The sequence below is a fragment of the Heloderma suspectum genome, chromosome 6 (genome assembly GCF_057233095.1).
Source record: "Heloderma suspectum isolate Gila_16-S chromosome 6, 16-S_ref, whole genome shotgun sequence".
Taxonomy (NCBI): Eukaryota; Metazoa; Chordata; class Lepidosauria; order Squamata; family Helodermatidae; genus Heloderma; species Heloderma suspectum.
In genome coordinates, this window is record NC_139463.1 from 113840852 (window position 1) to 113861082 (window position 20231).

Sequence of the window (20231 nt, forward strand, 5' to 3'; positions counted from 1 at the left end):
TTGTTATCTCACATGGCTTTCCTCTGGCTGATTATTGTCTGATAGTATACCCTAAAGGTGGGCAGTGCTGCAAGATCTCCTATGTATCAAGAGAAACAGAGTGGACAGAAATTTCAGATTAATCATATCTCATTACAATATCATAGTAGAAATTGCCAATAATGTGGTTGCAGTCCTAGATAAACTTTAATGTGAAGAAAAGAAAAGTAAAGGATGCGATCAATAATGTCTACATCTAAGAAAACAGGATTAGGATGGAACCATAATACTTTTATTTATTTCTCCTTATGAGTTTCTCCTTATTGTTCAGTTCAGGGTAGAGAACAAGTATATAGCATTTGGGAGAAAAAATACAACCCAATAATCCAGCACCAGAGGCCAAGATGGAGAAGATTTCCACAGCAACCATATATTTCCCTTTGGTGCTGAGATAAGTAGGAACAAAAGACAGCCACACACTGCAAAACACTAACATGCTGAAAGTGATAAACTTGGCTTCATTAAAAGTGTCTGGCAATTTGCGAGCAAAGAAAGCCACAATGAAGCTGACAAGGGACAGAAATCCCAGGTACCCCAGAACATAGTAGAACATGTTGGTTGATCCTTCATTGCATTGCACGATGATTTCTTCAGGCAGAGAGTGCGTGTCCAAGTCTGGGAAGGGAGGGTCAGTACATAGCCATAACATGCAAATACTTGCTTGAATGAAGGAGCAGCAAAGAACAATGGAGTTTGCAAGTCTTTTCCCCACCCATTTCCTCATCGTAGATCCTGGCTTTGTGGCCAAGAAAGCCAGAACCACTGTGATGGTTTTTGCCAAGACACAAGAAACAGCCACTGAGAAAATGATACTAAAAACAGTTTGCCGCAGATGGCAGATGAACATTTGAGGCGGGCCAATGAATAACAATGAGCAGAGGAAGCAGAGCAGGAGAGAAATGAGCAGAAAATAGGTGAGGTTCCTGTTGTTGGCTTTGACGATGGGAGTGTTCCGATGTCGAATGAAGATTCCAAGCACCAATGCTGTCATCAGAGAAAGAGACAGAGCCAAAACAACCAAACCGATGCTCAATGGTTCATCGTAAGACAGGAAGTTGAAACCTTTGGGAAGGCATTGATTCCTCCCCTTATTTGGATACTGATCTTCTGGGCAGTTGACACAATCAATCATATCTTTAAAATATAAAAATGATGTCAGTTTTAGTTTCTTGGACATCCAGTGTGCTGAAGTCTGCTCAGAGAAATATGACTATATAGTTAAACCAGTTCGGAGAACCAGTAAGAATTGCACAAGCGCAAAGTGGAATTCTGCCACATTCCAGAATTTATTTATTTATTTATTTTATTTGTAAGCATGAGAAGTGACAGAAGGAATTTCCCCCCTGGTTTTTGTTCAGAAGTTTGTTTGTTTGTTTGTTTATTCATTTCATTTCTATACCACCGACGAGCCGAAGCTCTCTTAAGAAGTTAAGGAAGTTCGGAACATCAGGGAACCCGATATATATATATATTCCTTTCTCTAACACAGGGAAAACATCATTAAGGGAATAATTTGCTCCCTCTCTCCCTCCTTCTGTAAAACAAATATATTATATAATACCATTCATGTTAATAGTAAAGCCAGGCAGTGAGTGTCATTCAGAATGTATCCAAAATGGGACCGACTGAGAAAGCAGACAGAGATACCCACGTACTGCCAAAGTATGCTTTTTTTTTTTTAATCAGGCAAGCACTCTGCACCCCAAAGAATAAGAAACTAGAGCTGATCCGATAGTGCTTCCTCCCTTTCTCAACCACTTTTTCAGGATTGTGAAAGTGTGTGTGTGTGTGTGTGGGGGGGGTGCGCTCCACTTCCTGGAGGCTGGCTAAGGCTGGGAAGCAAATGTATTCTGTATCTGTTCAGAAGCAACTTCCTCCATTTTCACCAGGTCACACATACATTTCCCACCAAGTGTCCATTTTTCTCTCTCTCTTTAGCATTCCATGTTAAATCCTAAGGATTCCTCCCCGCTCCCCTGTCCATTTGCTTCAACTTGCAATTTCTCTCCTTCACAATCTTTCAGCAGCTGGGTGTTTAAGGTTCATGGGTTACTGAGCTGCTTCAAAGGTGAAAAGAAAATCATCCCTTCTGTAGTGAGTTTTGAAAAGCACTTAAAAACACAGACAAAGCAGCAACAGCAGCATCTCTTCTCTCACATGCTTTTCATTCTTCGAGGGAATACTTCCACTCTCACATGCTGAATGAGTCTCAGATGCCCAACCCAACTCCGCTTAATCACAACTGTGGGGTGAGAGAGAGAGAAAGAGAGAGGCATACTTCACTGCCCCTGAACATGGAGAGCCCACCTTGCTGTCAAAGGCATAGTGCATTTCCCTGGGCAGCAACCAGGGCGTGGGGGACAAGAGCCTTTAAACGTGTATATAACCATGTGTAGCTACTTCTCAGATAGAATACTTAGATTTGCTCCCTCCTGTGAGTCACAGGGACAACAGAGGGGAACCTGGGCTGGGAGGCAGTAGGTAGTATGGACTTGCAAGTTTAGCAACTGGGAATGTAAAAGAAAGCAAGTGAGCTGAAAGCCATTATCAGCGTCTTTTACACACAGAGAAAGAGAGCGGGAGAATGGATCTGTAAAACAGAAGAAAATATAAGGCACTCTTAGGGCAGACACACTTCCCCGTCTGGGTTCTCCGGGCGCCCGCCCAGCTCGCACACGCCTGGGCCTGCATGAATGACTGTAATCTTGCATGTATGGGTTCTTCACTGCCCCATTTTGCATATATATCTAAAAAGGCACATTTTCACAATCACAATTTCCTCCTCAAAACGACATCATGGAGCTCGAGAACACGGCCTAGGAGAGTGCAGTCGGCTTGCCAAGCAGCAGGGGAGCGAGCAAGGGCAGGGGCTCGACGAGTGCGGCTCTGGGGTGCAGGGGGGCACTTCTTCTGGATTCCTGGATGGCACCCACACCATCCCAACCCTTAGGGCACTTCACAGCAGCATCAAATTAGGCGATAAGGTTGCCCCTGAAGGTGAACAAAGCCAAACTGGAAAGAATGAGAGGGAAATGTTCCTTTTTCTAAACATCCTTCAATTGAGGAAGTGCAGAGAATGTGTTGAAAAAACAACAAAGACAATATCTGGATCAGCCTTAGAGGAAACAGCCCAATCAGTTAAAGGTGGAAAAGAAATGTGGAATACTGGGTGGGGTGGCATGTCCTGCTTGGATGAAATGTCTCGCTGGTGCCCTGAACAGGAGCACTCGTTTTAGGAGGGAGGATACATTTTGTTTCAGCTCCCCCTTGAGTTTTACCTCTACCTGCTTTCCTATAACATGCTTTTTTTTAATATGAGTTCCCCTACCTTTCTGGCTTGACATCTTCCCTTCTGGACATGGAGCACAATCATAGCAACAAAATGGCTCTCCCTCCTTCCTTCGTTTGCTGTAACCTGGATAGCAATGGTCATTACAAAGGGCCACTGGCACTACCTAACCAGAAAAACAAAACCAAGAGCAACCAAAAAGATAGAATATTTATGGATGTATCTATCTTTGCATGTAGTTATTTTTGTTTTACTTTTTACCTTCTAATGCAAGGGCTGCTTAAGGAAAAGAAAGGTGAAAGTGAGTCAAACCCCTCTTCAGAACTTCCCATGACAGAGGCAGGGCTGGTGCACTTGCGCACATTGGGAGAACAGCGCCACGCCTCTCCGATGAGTTTCCATACCATGCTTGTGCTGAACACTTGACTGGGGTTAGATAGGGATGGGTGAGAATTAGGGATGTACGAAAGTCACTTACCTTTCGCGGATTATGTTGATGGTGGGAGGGGAGGCACTCCGTCCCTCCCCCCGGAATCCTGGCCAGCTGGCTGTGCTCTGCAGGGATTCTGCAGAGCCGCCGGCCGGCTCCGCCAGCAGCCAGACATCCGGCCGCTGGCTACCAGGGATGCAAATGGCGGCGGCCGTAGCCGCCACCATTTGTGTCCCTGCAGTCAGCCGTGATAGGCGTTCCTTATTTTGCGTTCCTTATTTTGGCACGTTCCTTATTTTGTATTCCTTATTTTGGCACGTCTTAGTCTACGTCAAGGTTTTCATAGACTAAGATGGCGAAAATAAGGGGAACGCAAATAGCGTAGCGGACGTGATACGTCAGACATGATAGGCTACGTAAAGATTTACGTAGCCTATCATGGGTTCTTTTTTAAACCTAGCCGTGATAGGCTACATAAATCTTTACGTAGCTTATCACATCTTTTTTTTTTTAATGGAAATGGCGGCAGCGGCAGCCGGTCAGAAGACCGGCCGCTGCCGCTTCCGAACCGCTGCCGAACCGCTGCCGAACCGCCGCCGAACCACCGCCGAACCGCCGCCGCAGCCGCCGCTGCCACCAGGAAGATCCGCCCCAGGTAAGTCTCGTCTTGGGGCGGGGCGGGGGGGTGGCAGACGGTTACGCCAATGATTTCAGAATTCTCCATGGTGGAATTCTCTGACATCCCTAGTGAAAATATGGTTTCAATGTATTGTTGATAAGAATTTACCAGTATACCCAAATTTCTCCATGTTCAAGATGAACAAGTCCTGCCAGATGAATCTGATCTCATGTTTTGATCAAGTAACCTCCCTTGGGGACTGTGGGAAGGCTGTGGACATCATATACCTCAAATTCAGCAAAGCTTTCGACAAAGTGCCCCATGATCTCCTGATGAGCAAACTAGCTAAAAGTGGGCTACATGAAACAATGATCTGGTGGATCCACAGTTGGCTACAGAATCGGACTCAAAGAGTGCTTATCAATGGGATCTTCTCAAACTGGGGAGAGATAATGAGCAGGGTACCTCAGTGCTCAGTCCTGGGCCCAGTGCTCTTCAACATTTTTACTAATGACTTGGAGGAGGAGGTGCAGGGAATGCTGATTAGGGATATCAGAGAATTCCGCCACGGATCTTGATGAGGCCAAATGCCAGTGCATTCGGCTCCCCCAAAATCCATGGTGGAGTGAAGCCCCCCACCCCCCCATCCCATGAAAGGCTCACGAAATGGAGCACTTTCCTGCTGCTGTCCACGCTGACTTGCAAATGGCGGCCGCATCTACAGCCAACACTCACTTCTTCATTATAGCCATGATAGGCTATGTAAGTATTTACGTAGCCTATCACGGCAAAAAAAAAAAAGCAGACACAAATGGCAGTGGCTATGGCAGCCACCATTTGCGTTCCCATAGTAGCCTATGTAAATATTTACATGGGCTAAAACGGCAAAAAAAAAAAAAGAATACGAATGGCGGCCACGACGCCATTTGCGTCCCCCTTTTTTTCCCGCTGTAATAGCCTACGTAAATATTTACGTAGGCTAAAATGGGGGGGGGAGGGAATGCAAATGGCGGCCACCGTAGCTGCCACCATTTGCATCCACTGTTTGTTTTTTTGCCGTAATAGGCTACGTAAATATTTAGGTAGCCTATCACGGCAAAATACAGCGATGCGCTACGGCAACCACCATTTGCGTCCTTGCAGGCTGCCCAGCGGCTGGATGTCTGGCTGCGGGCGGCCCCGGCCAGCGGCTCCATGGAATCTCTGCAGAGCAGAGCCGGCTGGAGAGAATTGTGGGAGGAGGGACGGAGCACCTCCCCCCCCACTGCAAATGTCACCTTTCGAAAAGGTAAGTAACTTTCGTACATCCCTAATGCTGGTCAAATTTGCAGATGACAAAATTGGGTGGGATAGCTAATACTTTGGAAGACCAAAACAAAATTCAAAGTGATCTTGATAGACTGGAGTGCTGGGCAGAAAACAACAGAATGAAATAGGGATAAATGCCAAGTTCTGTACCTTGGAAAAAGAAACCAAATACACAGTTACAAGATGGGGGATACGTGGCTCAACAACACTACAGGCGAGAAGGATCTTGGAACTGTTATCGATCACAAGCTGAATATGAGCCAACAATGTGATGTGGCTGCAAAAAAGGTCAATGCTATTTTGGGCTGCATTAATAGAAGCAGAGCTTCCAAATCCCAGGAAGTACTAGTTCCCCTCTACTCAGCACTGTTTAGGCCTCATTTTGAGTACTGTGGCCAGTTTTGGTCACCACGTTTTAAGAAGGATGCAGACAAACTGGAGAGGGTTCAGAGGAGGGCAACAAAGATGATCAGGGGACTGGAAACAAATTCCTATGAGGAGAGACTGAAAGGACAGGGCATGTTTAGCCTTGAGAAGAGAAGACTGAGGGGAGATAGGATAGCAATCTTGAAGTACTTGAAAGGTTGTCACAGAGGGGAAGGCCGGGATCTCTTCTCAATCATCTTAGAGTGCAGGACACAGAATAATGGGCTCAAGTGACAGGAAGCCAGATTCCGGCTGAACATCAGGAAAAACGTCCTGACTGTTACAGCAATACGGCAATGGAACTAATTACCTAGGGTATTGGGCTCTCCCACACTGGAGGCATTCAAGATGAGGCTGGACAGCCATCTGTCGGGGATGCTCTGACTTGGATTCCTGCATTGAACAGGGGGTTGGACTCAATGGCCTTGTAGGCCCCTTCCAACCCTACTGTTCTATGATTCTATGAATACACACACACACTTGAGACTTAAACTATCTGAATATCCTGCTGGGATGAAATTTGTTGCTGTTGCCCTGAACATGAGCACTCGTTTTAGTGGGGAGGATACATTTTATTTCAGGTCCAACTTGAGTTTTATCCTCTACCTGCTTTCCTATAACATTATTTTTTAGGTTGAGGTCCCCTACCTTTCTGGCTTGACATCTTCCATTCTGGACATGGAGCACAATCATAGCAACAAAATGGCTCCTCCTCCTTCCTTTTTCTGCTGTAACCTGGATGGCAGTGATTGTTACACACGGCAACTGGTACAACCTAACCTAACCTAACCCAACACACACACACACAAAATAAAACAAAAACAAAACAGGTGACAGAGCATGTATTTCTTTCTATTTTACTTTTGTTACCTTATAAGGCAAAGGCTGTTGAATGGAGGTAAATTGAACATGAGTAACACCCCTCTTCAGAACCCACCACCCGATTTGTCAAAATGGAGGACTGGGGTTGGGGGCAGTGCCAGCACACATGGGCACTTTGGAAGCAGGCCCAGTGTGTCTAGCCCATTCCCCTCAGGAAGTTTCCATACCGTATTCTTGGTTAACCAGAACAGAGCTTTAGATAAGGATGGGTGATAATTTAGTTTCTCTTTGTTTTTGATAAGAATATATGAATATACACAAGCGTTCCCATTTGCAGAATGAAGGGGGTGGGAGGAGAGATTTAAATTATTTGAATGTGGAAGACTTGCAGATTCATCCATCTCTAGCTTCTGATGGCTTGAAAAGGGGACTGGACGTGGAGGGTAATGGTCTCAATGGCTACAAATCATGATAGCTTTCTGCTCCTTCCATGATCAGCATGCCTCTGACTACCATTTGCAAGTGAGGAACAGTGGAACAAGAGTATTACCCTCATGTTCTGCCTGCAGGCTACTCATATGCATGGGGCTGGACACTGCAGGAGAACAAGTGTCAAGGTTCCACTTATGACCTGAACCCCCTGAGCAACCCCTTAAGGATCTCTTGCCTCCTTAAGAGTCCCATCTTCCTGCTTTTAAACCTCCCCTTCCCAGTAACATGGTGTTTAGGTAGGGATGTCAGAGAATTTCGCCACGAATCTCGGGGAGGCCAAATGCCAGCGCATTCAGCCCCCCGAAATTGGTGTTGGAACGGTCTGCCCCCCCCACCCCCCTGGGACGGGACTTACCTTGGGCGAATTTCCCCGGCAGCAGCGGCTCCGGTGGTGGTTCGGCGGCGGTTCGGCCGCCATTTCCAGTAAAAAAAAAAGCAACAAAAAAAGTGATAGGCTACATAAAGATTTACCTAGCCTATCACGGCTAGATTTTTAAAAAATACTGTGATAGGCTACGTAAATGTTTATGTAGCCTATCACGGCTGAGTAAAAAAAACAAAAAACAAAACCGTGTGTACGCAAATGGCGGCGCCCATGGGCGCCGCCATTTGCGTTCCTTATTTTGGCACGTCTAGTCTACGTAAACATTTACGTAGACTACGGCAAAAATAAGGGGAACGCAAATAGCATAGATTTTTGCATATGCGCGGTGTTTTGTTTTGTTTTTTACTCAGTCGTGATAGGCTACATAAACATTTATGTAGCCTATCACGGCTGACTGCAGGGACGCAAACGGCAGCGGCTACGGCCACCACCATTTGCATCCCTGGCCAGCCAGGATTCGTGGCGGGAGGGATGGGGCGCCTCCCGCCCGGCCAGAATTTTGGGGGGGAGGGACAGGGTGCCTCCCCCCCACTGCGAATCAATTTCGTCATAAGGTAAGTGACTTTCATACATCCCTAGGTTTAGGCTGTAGACATGGGGTGATTGACATTCTAGACACTTGGGGTTTAACCACAACAGTTTACTGGTAAATTTAAAACAAACAATCACAACAAAAGGTATTTACACAATAGAGCTGAACGATAACAAAAGACATTAAAAGAACACAAAAGCTGCAAAATGCAAGTTCCTTTACCCTAGCTGTCCTAGACTTTTCTAGGCTGCTTCTCCCTATTCACTCTTCAGACTCTGCTCTCATGTCTGGCTCTGGCTGTCTCTCCCTTACTGGCTCTCTCACTCTCTTTATATACCCTCCTTCCTCAAAACCAAAAGTACTGCTTCTGCTTCAAACCTGAAGAAAAGAAACGTAAGTGGAGAAATGAACTGACACTTAAATGGAGAAATGAGACTACTGCTCCTAGGCCTACCCCCTCCCAACAGAAAACTCTAGGCCTCTAAGCCTTGCCATTTTCCCCTTTGCCTCTGAAGGCCTCAAACATTCACAACAGGAAATGGAACAAGATGGGTCTTTGGTCTGATCCAGCAGGACTCTTATGTTGTCTCCGTTTGCCCTATAGAGACTCCACTTATGTCCTAGCTAGGGATGTACGAAAGTCACTTACCTTTTCAACGGGGTGATTCACGGTGGGGGGGAGGCTCTCCGCACTTCCCCCCGAAATCCTAACCCATCCGGCTCCACTCCGTGGAGATTCTGCAGAGCCGCCAGCCGGGGCTGCCTGCAGCCAGACATCCGACCGCTGGGCAGCCTGCAGGAAAAAACAACAACACAGCGTACGCAAATGGCGGCAGCTACGGTAGCTGCCATTTGCATTCCCTTTTTTTCGCCATTTTAGCCTACGTAAATATTTACGTAAGCTATTACGGCAAAAAAAAAAAAAAAGGAACGCAAATAGCGCCCACTACACTATTTGTGTTCCCCTTTTTTTTCGCCGTAATAGCTTATGTAAATATTTACGTAGGCTAAAATGGAGAAAAAAAGAGAACGCAAATGGCGGCCGCCGTAGCCGCTGCCATTTGCATATGCTGTTGTGGGTTTTTTTAGCTTGCTGTGATAGGCTACGTAAATACTTACGTAGCCTATCATGGCCTCCGCAGGGATGCAAATGGCATCCCTTAGTTAGCTGTGATAGGCTACATCATTATTTACATAGCCTATCACAGCTATGATGAGGAAGCGAATGGCGGCCACAGCACGGCCGCCATTCGCAAGTCAGCACGGATGGCAGCAGGTAAGTGCTCCATTTCGCGCACCTTTCATGGGGGGGGGCGTCGTTCCGCCATGGATTTTGGGGGGCTGAATGCACTGGCATTCAGCTTCACCGAGATCCGTGGCAGAATTCTCTGACATCCCTATGTCCTACCTTGTTAAATCTGCTGTGCCATGTAATGCTTTCCTCATTAATGTAGAACTCTCTGCCTGGTGAAGATTGTGGATCCATGCATCCTACTTTCACTTTTAAGAAGGATTTGTTGGAGAAAGTAAGCCAGTTCACAATATCAAATCCACTTGACAGTTCCCCTTTCTCATCCAAAGACACATTGTCTCCAGCACTGTTGTTAAAGGATATCCTCTGGAGAAAAGGGTGAAGAAGCTAGAATGAAAGAAAATTAGGCTGATCATACAGAACAAATTGAATTTTTGTTCAATTTATGAATATGAATCCAACTTGTGAGTTCCCTGCATTCTCCCACAACAACACTGCTTTTGTGATAAAGCAACTTCTTTAGGCATCTGAAGGAAACAGATAGTGGAAAGCAGCTGAGTAGAAAAGATGTGGAAGTATCAGAGCAGAGATGGACAGCATTTACTGAATTCCAGTCCAGGAATGACCTTAGAGGTATATTCTATCTGTGGAAGGGAAAGTGGATATGGCCAATAGCACAGTGGGTGGAGCCAAAATATATTCTTATCAATTCTAATTTTACTCAGAAGTAAACAGCATAAGCCTCTGCATATCTACTCAGAGGTAAGCATACGCAGCATGTCTTCTCAGATGTAAGCAGGATAAGCTTCTGCATGTCGATTCAGAAGTGATAATGGCTCCCTTTCTCACTGTACACTGCACAGCAGGGAAAAACTCTTCTCTCTGATCAGCTGCTGTTTGGAGATCTTTTCCCTACCAAGAGAATCATACAGCCTGGGGAATACGCTGGAGGGCTGAAGATTCTTCATCTCTGAATTAGAGAAAATGGGAGATCAGTGATAAATGGATACAAATTGTTCTGTTCATTAAAAAGTAGATTGCCTTCTATGTGAGACATGATCTGTATTATGTAGTTGAGGAGGCTCCAGGTTGTCTCCAACCACCACTGATCTGTTTTTTGCTTCTAGATAAATACGTGGTATGCAAAGCATGCACCACAGCGTCGACAGCATTGTAAATGCTGTAACTTTGACCTGTCATGCTCATTTCGAAAAAAGGCCCCAGAAGGCATCCAGCTTCTCCTGCTCCATGTAGCTTCCCTCATCTATATCCATATCTGGAAATAAACAACTGGATGCCTGTTTCCAGAAGACAGTGATAAAACCATCTCCAGTAGCATAGGGACTCAAAATTTGAAGGAAAATTGGGCAGGGAAAATGCAGCAGGGAAAAGCTCTTAACTCAAGTTAGATGCTGTTTGGAGATAAGAACTTTTCCCTGCCAAGGGAGGAGCAGGGCCTGTGGTAGAAGATAGTGGGCTGAAGATTTTCTCTGAATCAGAGAAAAGGGGAGATCTGATATTGTTAATGCATACTTTCCACAGCCTCACAAGTTATTTTGTTCATTAAAAAAAGAAAAGATAGAAAAAAGATTGCCTTTTATGTGAGACATTACCAGCATTTGTGGTTTAGGAGCCTTCAGGTTGTCTGAACCCACCATTGCTCTGTTTTTAGTTCTGGATGAATACATGGCATGTAAAGCATGTGCCACAGCATAGACGGCATTGTAAATGCTGTAACTTTGGCCAGTCATGCTCATCTCAAAAAATGGCCCAGGAAGGCTCTCCAGCTTCTCTTCTCCAGTGCAGCATTTTCCAGTCTCTTTACACTCATCCATTTCTGGAAATAAACAGTCAAATGCCTGCTCCCAGAAGACCCTGATAAAACCATCAGCATCAGAGTGGGGATTCAAGATCTGAAGAAAATTTTGGAAATCCACCACATCAGTAGATTGTACTGCAAAAGACAAGACACCATGGAAGACTTGTATATCGAGGGCTCTGTTAAATGTTGCTGACGAGAAATCCCAATGTGCTGTCATTATCCACACCTTCCCTATAGGTATTGCAGCATTCATTTCTATTAGATACAGCACCCACTGTAAATCTAACATCATATGAGAGTCGGCATGTACTACAAATATATTGATGCCTGTCTTTGATAGGAAAATGGTCATATTCTGAAAGAGATCCAAAAGATTAATAAGGTCTCCAAGGTTATCTTGAGTTGGCATTCTTTCGGTGAAGGGGGTACAGATGCCATTCTGGGAAAACATGTGCTCCAAAGTCTGCACAAACTTTTCTCCTTTATCATCATTTATTGCAATGATCCCGACCCAATTCCAGTCGAAGTACAGAAGAAGCTGGACAAGCCCCCTGTACTGATGTGCTTCGTTGGGAACTATCCGGTATAAGGAAGAGATCTGGGTTCTTCCACCCACCTCTGGAGCAGATAAACAATATGTGACCTAAGCAAAAGAAATGATTTTGTATCATTCTTACTCCATTTGTTTGCACAGGGTGGGGACAGGTATAAACCTGGCCCTTTTTAGTATTAATTAGCTCATATTTCAGTCTGAGGTGAGGATAAATGGGTTTGCAAAGCTGAACATTCCTTTCTGGTAGGCTTTAATGAACCCACACATTCCATTTCTGAGACTGTCTCAGAAGAACTTTGCTGGCATCTCTAATACTGTGCAGTCTTTGCATACTGTCTCATCCCACCAAACTCATCAGCTCACAAGAAGGGAACAGTTAAGGTTTGTGTTTTATTCCCCCACCCCCACCCCCATCCTCACCCGCACACTATCTCATGGTGATTTCCAGATTCTCAGCTGGGATGTATGCAATTAAATACACGTGAGTCAAGATATATCTACCTCACCCTGATATTTTCTAGAGATAGGAATCAAGGGATATGGGTTGATAGCTGAAAAACAATACAGCGCAATTGTGCACCCTCCCAGAAAGGTACTTTATAAAGGCATCTCTAGCGTTACCGCAGGTGGGCATTTGTCATCTTACCTGTGGAATTTTGTAGGTGCCTAAGATAGTGGCCATGTGGACAGAGGTTTCAGAGTCAAGTCCCCCAATGACAGCGACTGGGTTCTTCTGGACACCACAGTTGTAGTTGGGGGCAGTCCTCTTCTGACTGAAGAGGAGGTTCAAGGTGTTCTGATATGTTATCTTTGCATCAAAGTAGCTGTCATAGATGTGGAAGCCCAAAGTGACGTTGGGTAAAATCTTGGGGTTCTTATTGATCTCATTCACAGCAAATGCCAGGGACAGGACATGCTGGTAGTTCTTAGGCAATGTACTAAAATGAGATATAAATGATACTGAAGCAGGCATGGATGCAACTGTCCATTTTGCATTCTGCATTTGAATTTGTTTAAAGCTCCAACTGGACTTGATGGTCTTGTAGGCCCCTTCCAAACCTACTATTCTATGATTCTATTCTTTCCTGAATATGAAGAGCTGTGCAAATGTTGGTAAATTCTTATGTAAATGAACTGAAACAAAATTCTCACCTTTCTGCACCACTCATATTCAGTAGGTATAGCAATTCCAGGCATGGAGAGGACCGTGACGTACCTGCCTGCCATATAGCTGCTGAGGACGAGGAGCCTGTCAGGAAAAAAAAAAGTGGTGGCAACTCTAACTCAGCACCACAGTAATAGATGGATATGTTACTCTCAAGTTCCTTGTGTTCCGGATGTGGAGATCTTTGTAAAGTTCTTAGCAAAATAAAACTGGAACAAAATTATCACCCTTTCCCATGTGAATGTTCTATATTTTATGAATTACTTCCCACTGTATTGATCCTGCCTGGTATTTGTTCCATAGCATCTTGTACTTTACATCATATAACATTCCACATCTAAGGTACCATTATCTATGGATTATGGGTGCATTAATTGTGAAAACCATAAAGAAATTAGAGTGGGGGAAAACATGAACATGACCTTTGAAATTTGTACTTTTTAGGTGGACTTCCAAGAGATAAAGAATAGATACTGAAGCCTGCAAAAGTGCTCTGTGAAATTTCTCCCTTTATTTCCATGGATTGTATGCTCAAGGACTGTATTGACCTGGGGTCCTGATTCTGTCAGGGACCAGTCAAAATAGATTATTTTGGATTATCAAGATGAGACAAAGCCACTTATATGAAGAATGACCATGTATTGATAGAAAATAGATTTATGCAGAATAAAGGCAAAGGAAGCTCACACCTCTAATCAGCAAATGAAGGTGTCACAGCTGATATGTGTGAGTCCCTAAAATAGATTAGAAGTTGTTCTCCTAGGACTGGTAAAAATTGTCCAAGCTGGTAGCATTCATATTTCCCCTTGGAGTGAGACCCAAGAACCAAAGCCTGCAGGTTGGATTTTATAAGTTTCTCTCAGGTTAAATGAGGAGCTGACAGGCAATGCCTCTCCCCCTTCTCAGGAGAAGGGGGGGGAGTTCTCTTTCACTTCTTATGGGAGAGAAGAACTCCCCCTTATCTCTTTCACTTCATGATATCATAGAGCTAGCCACAACAGCTTCAAGGTGACAGCTGTAGATTACTGGCCTGCGTGAAAGGCCTACTTAATTAACAATAAAGCTGCCAGTTAGGCTAAACTACACAGGTCTAGGTGGCTACCTCCAGCACACAGGAATGCTGTGAAGTCCACCTTATTACTCACCATCAAACTCACTACAAATACCATCCATGGCAAGAAGTACTTCTTGCAAGGAAAAGGAGCTAATGGCTCAAACAAGTCAGAGATATCTGGAGGCTAAGGGCTTCACCACATCAGGTGTTTTATCCCACAACTTACTGGGGCTTCTGCTCCCAGGTTCTTTGCAGGATTTAAATCAGTTCTTTACACAGACAGTTTTTATTTCACAGCATAACGCAACCTGCCATTTACACTGGTGTGGTGTAAGTTATATTGTTGAAACAACAGTTGGTAGAATCACATGAGGAGGACAGTGTGGATGCAAGTGTTTGTCTCACTCCACATGTTTCCATTGTTTGTTTCCATCATCCTCCATGTGTTTGAGAGCGAGCATCAGCCTCAGGGAGACTGCACTACCCCTGCAGGCTCCCCAATCAGTGTGGAACACTGATGTAACAATGGATCAAAATTGTGCTGGGAGCCCACATAAGTAGAGCAGGCATCCCACTGCAAACACTTCACCCTCTAACCTGAATAAGGATGGAAATATATTGTTCATTTTTCATAAACCTACATACTTCCTGGAACAACAGTTTCCCCAAACAAAGAAAAATAAATGATAGATAGATAGACAGACAGACAGATAGAGAGTGGATAGAGAGATGGATAAACAGATAATAGACAGAACGTTCTTACACGGATGTATCACAAATCGTAGCCTTGGAGTATTCTTTGGAAAAATTGGGGTCAAAAAAGGGTAAGATGTGATAAGTTATTCCACACATGATGAGATCACCTCACTGATATTTTTGGTATAATATCTGGAGGCTAAGGGCTTCACCACCACACCAGGCTTTTTACCCCACATCTTACTGGGTCTTCTGCTTCCAGATTATTTGCAGGATTTAAATTGGTTCTTTACAGAGCCAGTTTTTCTTTTACTGCATAACACAACCAGCCATTTACATTGGTGGGTGGAGACTGGAGGGATGTCAGCAGCATTGTACGCCCTCTGTCCATCCCCTCTGGGGTAGCCCCTCCCCCTCTCGGCATGAACTTTTCCATTTCAACTTCCTTGCCTCCCTTTTCACTTCTGCTGCCTCTGATCCCTGCCTCAGCAACTTCTATATTCAATCCACAGTATGTTGGCACCTTCAGAAGTCTGCCCTCCCCCAGCCCTCCAATGTCTCCACTATGCTGAACTAGTGAAATGCTGGTATGCTGCACTTCCAAACTCCCCCCCCACACACACACACGTGTGTGTGTGCAAGTCAGTATTGTCCTTGTAAAAGCAAGCAGTAGCACTTTTCTCATTTGATTATAAACTGGGAGAGGGGATTGAGTGGAAAAGGGTTGCAGCATTGGGAGCAGCACCTGTCTCTGCCATGCTGTACTAGTGAAACACTGGTATACTTCAGAAGTTCCCAGTGTTGTTCCCAGGAGCAGAATGGTGATGAGGCTGGAGGCCAAAGGTGGCACAGGTGACACTCCCATCTGATCGTCGTGGCTAGAAGGAGTGGGACAGCTGCTGCAGTCAATGACATCATGTATTACAAGTGGGAAATACCATGAATGAAGAATGACAACCTCACCAAAAATAACCTGTGTGAAGGTGCCCTAACACCCATTGTGCACACTGCAGGATACATCTGGGACTCATTTTGAGGAAGCACTAGCAGCAGTACCAGGAATGATAGTGACAAGAAGCACCCTGTCATCCAAAAGGCCAATGTTTATTCTCTCATAGCAGAACCCTCAGTTTAAATACTGATCATTTCAAGTTGAACCAGCCTTGTTAAAACAACATTTCTCTGCATGTGCAGGGAGCATGCATTACTGGAGCAAGCTTTCCACTGCAAACATACACCACAGAAGAGATGTGGAAAGATAGAGGAAAGTAATGGTAACGCACCAGAGGGCACAACGCCAATGAGTATTATGCTACTCTTCCCTTTACTCAGTTAGAAATGTTTCTGGGTGAATGCCTGAACAGAGCTACAGAGATGACAAGATGGGAATTAAAACTGAAAGGTGGACCGCCTGGGCAAGGGGCCAAATCCAACTGTCCTGTAGCTCTACAGGGTTGCCCAGAAGGCCATGCTTACTCTTCTGGCTCCACCTTCTTCTCCAGCACCAATTATTTGGTGGCTTCCTTGAGTTTTTGCAATTCTTTTCCCCATTCTAAAAGGTCGAAACTGGCAGGATCTAGAGCTTTAAGCTAAAATATGCTGGCATTTTAGGTATTTTTACACCACCCCTTTTGCTTTTTGCCCTGCCCCCCATGAATTTGGCCCCAGCCACCAGTAGAATGCACTTCACAAAAGCTTCTCCAAAATGTAATTTGGGCCTTGGGCTGAAAGTGATTTTGCACCCTGGTTGCTGAAGGATGAAAAGATACAGCTTATTATTTTTTATTATTTTTTTTTATAAGCCTATGTACTTCCTGGAACCACATTTTCCCCTCAACATGGAAAAATAAGTAGGTCATTTAAGTGAACATTGCAGTGCTGGAATTATTTATTTATACTCACTAAACATGAGTAAAGTACATGATATGATAGATGACAGACAGACAGACAGACAGACAGACAGACTTCCCTTACATTGAATTATCAAGAATCTTAGTTTGTGGGTGTTGATTGAAAGATAGAGAATCAGAAATGGAGAAAAGCTGAGAAGTGATTCCACCAATGATGAGATCACCTGGCTGATAATATTGGTATTGCGTCTGGAGGGTATCACTCATTGTGCACACAGCAGGGTTCATCTTGGACTCAGTTTGAGAAAGCAATAGCAGCAACACCAGGGACAGTGGTGGTGACAAGACAGTGGTGGTGACCCTCTCATCGAACGCCGGACACATCTTCCTTTGCAACAGAGTCCCCTGCTCAAAACGTAGTCATTATTATCCAGCACCACCAGCTGGTCTCTAAACCTAAAGAGACAACTGTGAGAACAGGCTGACATAGATAGCCCTTGTTGCCTAGGCTCCTCCACTCCTCTAATAAGTCAGTGACTATTTTATATGGACATTTTAAAATTTTCTGTCTCAGATTTGGCAAGAAGAAGGCTGAATAATGAGATAATTGCAGGGTGGGAAGTCATCTCCCTAATGCATTGTGATCTATAAGGCATCAGGTGCAGAAGGGAAAGTAAACATGGATACCTTCCAGTCTCAAATACCATCAATATGTTGCACCACCATTTCATGAAGGTCGATTTTGAGTTTTGTGAGGTGATATATTGTGGGGTGGAAGGGTGCTGAATCTGTTCACAAAAAATACCCCTACTCCCCATTCTTTCAAGCACCATTTAATAACCATCATCCCCCAGCCAGCCGGCTGATGTTCAGCTACTTCTGCACCTCTTCCTATGTGAATTAAGTCATGTCAAGAAGAAACATGGAGGGCAGTGGTGGCACTGCCACATTTCTACTCAGTCCCTCGCAGGATCCATCCCAGGATCCCCTTCATGTGTATTTCTTACATTCAATCAGAGATCATGCAGTGAACATAATGATGTAATGTCACCAGGTGGCCAATTAGAATTGCTAACTGATGTCCTCACACTCAGTTGCAGGGTTGAGCATGCATACCCAGTGCCCAGACAATTGGACCATTCTCCTTCTCTTGCCGTGCATTGCTGTTTTTTTCATTGTCCAACAAGTCTTCACATAATACTTTATTTATTTGTTTGTTTGACATTTTTGTGATGGGGGTGGGTGTGTTAACAGGTTGAAAAAAACCCCAAAGAACATTTTTTAAAAAAAATCACAAAAAATATGAAAAACTCTAATTTCCATTATTTTCTTCATTGTTCCAAACATTGTTCTGAATGTGCTGGATTTCGGCCTCACTGCTAGTTGACCCATTCTCTCCCAGCCTGGCAAATTTGACAGCTTTCCATCCGTATTTCACGAGACAGGTGGTTGGTCACACCTTTCACTAGGGATGGCGGAGAATTTCTCCCCGAAACTTCGGGGGGCCGAGCGCCAATGTGTTCGGCCCCCAGAACAAGTTTCGGGGAAAATCCTCCACCCCCCCGCCCCCCGCCCCCCCCGGGACGGGACTTACCTTCCCTGAATGTCCCTCCCGGCGGCGGGTCCGGCTGGCGGTTCGTCCGGTGTTCGAGCGGGGCGGGATCGGCAGCCGGTCTTTCGACCGGCTGCTGCCCCCGCCATTGCAATGAAAAAAAAAAAAAAAAACGTCCCCTGATAGGCTACATGACGATTCACGTAGCCTATCACGGCTAGATCTGGAAAGTCAGCCGTGATAGGCTACGTGAATCGTCACGTAGCCTATCACGGGTGACTTAAAAAAAAAAAAAAGTGTGTACGGATAATGGCGGCCCCCATAGGGAGCTGCCATTCCCATTCCTTATTTGGTCGCTGTAGTCTACGTCAATGTTTACATAGACTACGGCGAAAATAAGGGCAACGCTATTTGCGTTGCCCTTATTTTCGCCGTAGTCTACGTAAACATTGATGTAGACTACAGCAACTAAATAAGGAACGCGAATGGCGGCTCCCTATGGGGGCCGCCATTCGCGTACGTGCTTTTTTTTTTTTTTTTTAAATCACCCGTGATAGGCTACGTGACGATTCACGTAGCCTATCACAGCTGACTTTGCAGATCTTGCCGTGATAGGCTACGTGAATCGTCACGTAGCCTATCAGGGGACTTTTTTTTTTTTTTACTTTCGTGTTCGCGGCCGGGCGAGGCGGGAAGCCTCCTCCCCGGCCTGAATTTCGGCCGGGCGAGGCGGGAAGCCTCCCCCCCCGGCCTGAATTTCGGCCGGGCGAGGCGGGAAGCCTCCCCCCCCCGGCCTGAACTTCGCGGGGGGAGCAGCGAAGCGCTCCCCCCCACCGCGAAAAAGCTGCGAGAAAAGGTAAGTGAATTTCGTTCACCCCTACCTTTCACTCTTTTTCCACACTCAATTTTCTTTTGGACCATAGCCTATGTATGAATAACATAAGAACATAAGAAGGGACATGCTGGATCAGACCAAAGTCCCATCTAGTCCAGCATTCTGTTCACACAGTGGCCAACCAGCTGACGACCAGGAACCCACAAGCAGGAGACAAGAGCAGCAGCACCCTCCCGCCCGTGTTTCCCAGCAACTGGTGTACATGGGCCTACTGTGTCTGACACTGGGGGTAGCACATAGCTCTCAAGCCTACCAGCCATTAATAGACGTTTCCCCCAGGAATTTCTCTAACCCCCTTTTAAAGCCATTGAAGTTGGTGGCCATCACTACATCTTGTGGTAGCTAATTCCATCATTTAACAATGTCCTGTATGAAAAGTGGTTCCTTTTATCTGTCCAGAATCTCCCACCAATCAGCTTCATGGGATGACCTCAGGTTGTATTATGTGTGTGAGAGAAAAAAAGTCTCCCTAACCACATTGTCCACACCATGCATAATTTGCACACCTCTGTCATGTACCCCTTACCATCCTTTTTTCAAGGCTAAACAATCCTATCTGTTGTAACTTTCCCGCATAAGGAGAGATTCTCCAGCCCCTTGATCATTTTAGTTGCCCATTCTATATTCTTTCCAGCTCTCCAAAAATCCTTCTTTAGTTGTGCTGACCAGAACTGAGCACATTGTTCCAAGTATGGTTGCACCATAAACTTGTTTAGGGTAGGGATGTACGAAAGTCAGTTACCGTTTCGCGGATCTGCTTCGCAGTGGAGGGGAGGTGCTCTGTTCCTCCCCTCAGAATTCTTGACGAGGGGAGGTGCTCCGTCCCTCCCCCCGGAATTCTGGCCGGCTGGCTCCACTCCGCAGGGATTCTGCTAGCCACTGGCTAGCAGGGACGCAAATGGCGGCGGCCGTAGCTACCGCCATTTGCATCCCTGCAGTCAGCCGTGATAGGCTACGTAAATGGTTACATAGCCTATGACGGCTGATTTAAAGGAAAAAAAACCCACGCGTATGCAAATGGCGGAGCCCATGGGCACTGCCATTTGCGTT

General features: G+C 45.3%; 1 protein-coding gene across 1 annotated transcript in view; it reads right to left on the reverse strand.

Moving 5' to 3' along the window:
- Window positions 1–271: 271 nt before the first annotated feature.
- LOC146342601 (vomeronasal type-2 receptor 26-like) overlaps window positions 272–20231 on the reverse strand; it is a 35360-nt gene continuing 15400 nt past the window's right edge. Inside the window, exons 2-7 of the mRNA XM_084807921.1 lie at window positions 13122–13200; window positions 12616–12907; window positions 11208–12059; window positions 9751–9981; window positions 3368–3494; window positions 272–1173 (exon numbers count right to left, since the gene is read on the reverse strand). Of these exons, the coding sequence (XP_084664047.1) occupies window positions 272–1173; window positions 3368–3494; window positions 9751–9981; window positions 11208–12059; window positions 12616–12907; window positions 13122–13200 (2483 nt within the window). The remainder of the gene's footprint in view (window positions 1174–3367; window positions 3495–9750; window positions 9982–11207; window positions 12060–12615; window positions 12908–13121; window positions 13201–20231) is intronic.